This window comes from Centrocercus urophasianus, unplaced genomic scaffold (genome assembly GCF_019232065.1).
Source record: "Centrocercus urophasianus isolate 14NV4802_14NV808 unplaced genomic scaffold, USGS_Curo_1.0 seq_2, whole genome shotgun sequence".
NCBI lineage: Eukaryota > Metazoa > Chordata > Aves > Galliformes > Phasianidae > Centrocercus > Centrocercus urophasianus.
The window spans coordinates 1,929,368-1,935,051 of record NW_024884755.1 but is presented as its reverse complement, the minus strand read 5'-3'; the positions used below and the strand labels follow the sequence as shown (position 1 = coordinate 1,935,051).

The 5,684-nt window shown below is 65.5% G+C and overlaps 1 protein-coding gene across 1 annotated transcript; it reads left to right on the top strand.

The window, feature by feature from the left end:
• Positions 1-190: 190 nt before the first annotated feature.
• On the top strand, positions 191-2,645 carry IRX5 (iroquois homeobox 5). The gene is made up of 3 exons (XM_042821823.1): positions 191-439; positions 1,340-1,745; positions 1,906-2,645. Exons 1-3 carry the CDS (start codon positions 191-193, stop codon positions 2,643-2,645), a joined length of 1,395 nt encoding a protein of 464 aa, XP_042677757.1.
• The last annotated feature ends 3,039 nt before the right edge of the window (positions 2,646-5,684 follow it).

Here is a 5,684-nt window from a genome sequence, read left to right as displayed (position 1 = left end):
CGAGGGGCAGAGACAGAGAGGGGAACGCAGCACAGAGCGGGGGCAGAGCGAGCGGGAAGCGGTGCCCGGCGCGGGGCGCGGAGCGGTGCCGCTGCCCGGCTGGCGAGGGCGGCCAGCCCCGGCCCCAGCCCCGGCCCCAACCCAGCGCGGCGGCTCCCCCGGGCCCGCGGGTGTATGTGTGCGCGGGGCCATGTCGTATCCTCAGGGCTACTTGTACCAGCCGTCTGCCTCCTTGGCTCTCTACTCGTGCCCGGCGTACAGCACCAGCGTGATTTCCGGACCCAGGACCGATGAACTTGGGAGATCTTCTTCGGGCTCCGCTTTTTCCCCTTATGCCGGATCTACCGCCTTCACCGCCCCGTCCCCGGGTTACAACTCGCACCTCCAGTACGGCACGGACCCGGCCGCCGCCGCCGCCGCCGCCTTCACTTCCTACGTGGTAAGAGCAGCACCGGGCAGCGCACCGCGCCGGGCACGGCACCCCCTCCCACGGCCCCGCTTTTTGTTCCCGTTCGATTTCGGGGCTCGCGGGGACAAAAGGCGGCGCGGCCCCCGGCCCCGGCGCGCTCCTCCCGCACCGCGCAGCGCTGCGGACACGGCCCGGGGAGAGCGGCCGGGGCCGAGCCGGGCCGGGCGGCATCGCGCGGGGCAGCGGCAGCGCCGGAGGGACCGCTCCCGTTTCCCCAACAAGAGCAAAAATTATCTATTTTTGATTATATAGAAGAACAGACTGAGCGTCTGAAATCCGCAACCGTTTTCTTGTTGCGGTGTAAAGGGGAAGGAACCGACAGCGGCCGGAGGTGGTTGAAATGCGGCCGGTGAGCCCGGCAACTTTCCCCGCTAATTGCGCTGCGATGGGCCCCGGGGCGCTCCGCCGCCGCACCCGAAATAAAGCCGGGGGTCGTTGCTCGGCTCCTCTGCTCTGTTCGCGCTTCAGGCGGAGTTTCCTTGAGTTATTTCCCTTTTTCTCGTTTATTTTTCATTTTTATTTTCCCGGCCTCTTTTCTTTCCCCCTCCCGTTTGCTCTTTCCTTTTCCCTTTATTCCCGGCCCGGCAGGTTGTCCGCCGCGGCGGCAGCCCCGGGGAAACCGGGGGCAGCGGGGAGGCACTGAGAAGGAAAACAGCGGGAAGGCAGCGCCGCGCTCCCGGCCGCGGGGCAGAGGAGCGGGGTTCCCTCGGGGCCGGAGCCTTCCGGCCGTTCCCGGCTCCCCCCCCCCCGGGCCGGAGCGGCGCTGCGGGGCGCTGCGGGGCGCGGGCAGGCCCGGCTGCCCTTGCCGTGTCATTGCCGCCCGCCACCGCCTCGCCCCGCGCTCACGGCCGCTCTGCGCTCTCTCCGCAGGGCTCTCCCTACGAGCACCCCCCGGCCATGGCGGGCTCCCTGGGCTACCACCCGTACGCGGCGCCGCTGGGCTCCTATCCCTACGGGGATCCCGCGTACCGCAAGAACGCGACGCGGGACGCCACGGCCACGCTCAAGGCCTGGCTCAACGAGCACCGCAAGAACCCGTACCCCACCAAGGGCGAGAAGATCATGCTGGCCATCATCACCAAGATGACCCTCACCCAGGTCTCCACCTGGTTCGCCAACGCGCGACGGCGACTCAAGAAGGAGAACAAGATGACCTGGACCCCACGGAACCGCAGCGAGGACGAGGAGGAGGAGGAGAACATCGACCTGGAAAAGAACGACGAGGACGAGCCGCAGAAGCCGGAGGAGAAGGGGGACCCTGGCTCTCCGGACGCAGGTAGGCGGTGGGCCGGGGTCGAGGGGGGGGTACGCGCCCTCGGGGCTGCCCGGTGCGCCCGGACGGGGAGCGGGCGGCGCCGCGCGGGCTTTGGAGGCAGCTGCGGGGCCCTCGGGCCGCCCGCCGAGCCGCCCCCCCACCCCCGTCCTTTCCCCCGCAGGAACGGCGGAACCCAGGGCCGCGCCGGGCTGCGAGCGTCTGCAGGAGCCCCCCAGCCCGCGGGAGGCCGAGGCCGGCCTCAGCGACTCGGATTGCAAGGAGCCGCCGGAGGAGCGGCTCGACGGGCCGCCCAAAGCGCCCGGCGCTTCCCCGCTGGGGCCGTGCCCGGGGGGCCGCGGTCCGGGCCCCGAGGAGCCCCTGCCGTTCCGGCCGCCCTCCGCCGCCGCGGGGCCGCCGCACGTCGCCGAGCCGCACCCGCTGCCGCCCGCCGCCGCCTCCGTCATCCACTCGCCGCAGCAGGCGGCCCTCGCCAAGCCCAAGCTCTGGTCGCTGGCCGAGATCGCCACCTCGGCGGACAGGGCGAGGGAGGCGGGCGGCGAAACGGCGGCCCCCGGCCCCGCCGTGCTGGGAGGCAGCGGCCCCCCGCGCCCCTCTCCGCCGCGGCCCCGCTCGCCGCCCGCGCAGTGCCCCTTCCCCAACGGGGCGGTCCTGCCGCGGCCGCTCTACTACACGGCGCCCTTCTACCCCGGCTACACGAACTACGGCTCCTTCGGGGCCCTGCACGGGCACCCCGCCGGCGGGCCCGCCGCGCCCGGCGCCGCCTTCAATGGATTAAACCAGACTGTGCTGAGCCGGGCCGAGGGGCTGGGGAAGGAGCCCAAGGCGGCCAGGAGCCAGCCCCAGGCGGAGCTCGGCAAGGACTCGCCTTACGAACTGAAGAAAGGTATGTCCAGCATTTAATGTCGGCTTCCCTCCTTCCCCCGCTGGGACTGTACTTCGGTTCTTTTTCTTTTTTTTTTTCTTTTTTTTTTTCTTTTTTTTTAATTTATTGAAAGAAATAAGAAATGCCGCGGCAGTTATTTTTCCACTACCAAAAGAAAGGCAAAAACGAAACAAGCGGCGCCGAGTGGGTTCCCCCCCCCGCGCCCGCAGCGCTCCCCGCGGCCCCCACGGACGTTTGTACGGATCCCTCTGTATATTTAATGTAGCTTTTGTATTTAAATTGATAATACGGTATCTTTGAAGTAAATTATGAAATCGAGACACCTGTACAGGCATTAATGTTGTTTTCGTAATATAAATATATACATTTCTGTGTCTTTTTCCGAATTGTTTCATAGTTTTAAAAATATATATATACAAGTTTAATTTATTTTTTTATGGCTAGTGTTTTTTTTTTCCCCTTGGGCGTGCGCTAAACTATAACGAGAAAAGAAAAAAAAAAAGGGCAAAGAGGAACGGGTCCCACTTCTGGGATCCAGCGCTCGTTGGGAAGTGGGCGGGCGGCACAACGCAGCCCCACTCCGGCGTTCTCTTCCCGCAGCGGGCGCGGGGCCGATCCCGCACGTAACCTCATTACCCGCAATCAGTGCCGCGTTTCACGCGAAGCGATCCGCTGCTCAACTTCGCTAATGAGTTCGATTTTCTGCCAGATTTCCCCTCGCTGGCGGTGCCCGGGGCCGCGGCCGCGGGGGCAGCGCTCGGGGCCCCCTCCCGGGCCCGCGGTGCTTGCGGGCGGCGGCAGGTAGGGGTCACACTCGGCCCGGCTTTGGCGCCCGCCCGCCGCCGCGGGAGCTCCGCGCCGCCGCCCGCAGTCCCGGAGCGCTCCGAGCCCCGCGGTGCGCCGGAGGCCGAGGCGGGGGGCGGCGCCCAGTGCCCGCGGGAGCCGAGCGACCCGGTCCGGCGGAACGTCGCTTCGGGAGGAGGGCGGCCGGGGACCGAGAACGGCTCTGGTTTGCGCCGGCCGGCCGGAGCGGGGGGTGTCGGGCGGAGGCGGACACGGAGGGAACGTTCCCAGCGGCGGGCAGCCCGCTCCGTTCCGTTCGCGTGGGATTTGGTTCGGGTTCGTTTCTTGTTTTCTCTTTGTTCTCTTTTTTTTTTTTTTTTCCTTGTTTTTTGGGGTTTTTTTATTTTTTATTTATTTATTTATTTTTTCTAATCCGGATAATTGTTCTGTGAGCCCTTCAACTTTGTCGGAACCGTTCGGTGGCCGGAACGGGTTTATTCACGCGTGTGTGCGTGTTACGGGGCTTTGAAAGGTCCTTCGTGTGTCACGTCTGAACTCCTGGGTACCCGAGTGGTGCGTGCAATCTCGTTTGAAATCAAAATTGTTCCGACCTGAATGTGTGAAGACTCGAATTTTCCAGGGACAACAATAGGTTCTTTTGTCCCTTTATAAATTCTACAAGAATTTTTACCGCCCGCTCCGACCCGCGCTCGGATCCCGCACTCACAGTGCGAAGCTCCGCGCCGGCCGCGTTCCGCGCAGGAGGAGCGCAGCGGCCGCGGGGATGGGGCTGTGCGGGGCGGCCCGGGTGGAACTTCCCATGGCCGGTGCCGGCAGTGAGGAACCAAGAGGTTCCCAACGGGTCCGGCCGAAAGGGGTTTCGTTTTTCAGCGAGCGGGGACGGATTTGGTTTAATGCCGCTCTACCTTTTCCCAGCTCACCTCCCTATCTCTAAGAAAGTCGCTCCGCACGGCAGCTCCGGAGCCCCGCTCGTTCGGTAGCCCCGTTCCCTATCACCGGGGTTGCTTTCGGCGGGTCTGTCCGCGGTATCAGTACGATTTTCGTTTGATATATAAATTCCACCGGGAATTTCCCATTTCCCTCAGGTCGCGGCCCGTCGCTCATTTAAATCATAACCATTCCTGCGGCCTCACCGCTTTTCCCCCCCAGTTTGCCTTTTCTCTGTCCCTCTGCAGAGGGGGGCGGGGGGGCCGGCGCTGCCGTTCCTGCTTTCTCCTTTCTAACAGCAAGGGGAGAGAGGGGGGCAGCCCGCCCTTTCTGCTGTGCTATGTCAATTTGTTGTTCGAAAACAAACCAAAACAAAACATTCTGAGGACACTTAAAATACAACTAACGGGAGCCAGTGCGGATTCCCGGGAGCAGCGTCTGCGGGGCCGCAAGCAGGGCCAGGCCGGCAGCATTAGCAGCAGTAACAGCAGCAGTAACAGCAGCAGTAACAGCAGCAGTAACAGCAGCAGTAACAGCAGCAGTAACAGCAGCAGTAACAGCAGCAGTAACAGCAGCAGCAGGTGCCCGGCCCGGGCTGCAGGTGGCGGCGGCGCAGCCCCCGAGGGCCGCCCGCTCCCGCCGGGCTCCCGGCATCTCCGCGAGGGACCGCGGAGCCGCTCTGCCCCAGTCGGGGCCCCTCAGGGAACGAGAGGAGCTCCTGCGTGCGGCCGCTCCGGGAGCCTCAGGCACTGGAGTAGGGGCTGCCCCGGGGGAGCCCCGCAGGTACCCCGGACTGAGGGACCGGGGTCGGCTGGGGGCAGTGGCCCCCCCCGTCCCCGTCCCCGGGCAATTTCTCAATGGCTCACGGCGACGAGGCGGGGAGCCCAGCGCAGCCCCGCTGCTTCCTCTTCCACGCTTAAAACCAAAACAAATCCAAATTCAGACGCCCGCACCTCAGGCGTGTTCGCAGCCCCCCTCTCCCCGGTTGCGTCCTTTCCCGTTTATCTGCTCCACGGGCCGGAGCCGGGGAGAGGCTCTCACGGCGGCCGCGAAGTGCCCAGTCCCGCCTGGAGCCACGGCACGAGGGCAGGGACGACGGTGTCGCGGGGGGGCGGCCGAAGGAAGGAGAGATGGAGTGCGGTGTGGAGCTGCCCGAACCCGGGTTTGGCCGCGGGCAGAGCCCAGTGCGGGGCCCGAGTCCCGGGAGCTCCCCGACCCCGCAAGGTTAGAAGCGGGGGCACCGCGGGCGGCCAGGAACGAGTGCCCCGGAACCTGCTGCCTTCCATCCGAGAGCTGCGGTAATAATTCCCCGTCCCCCCGCCGGT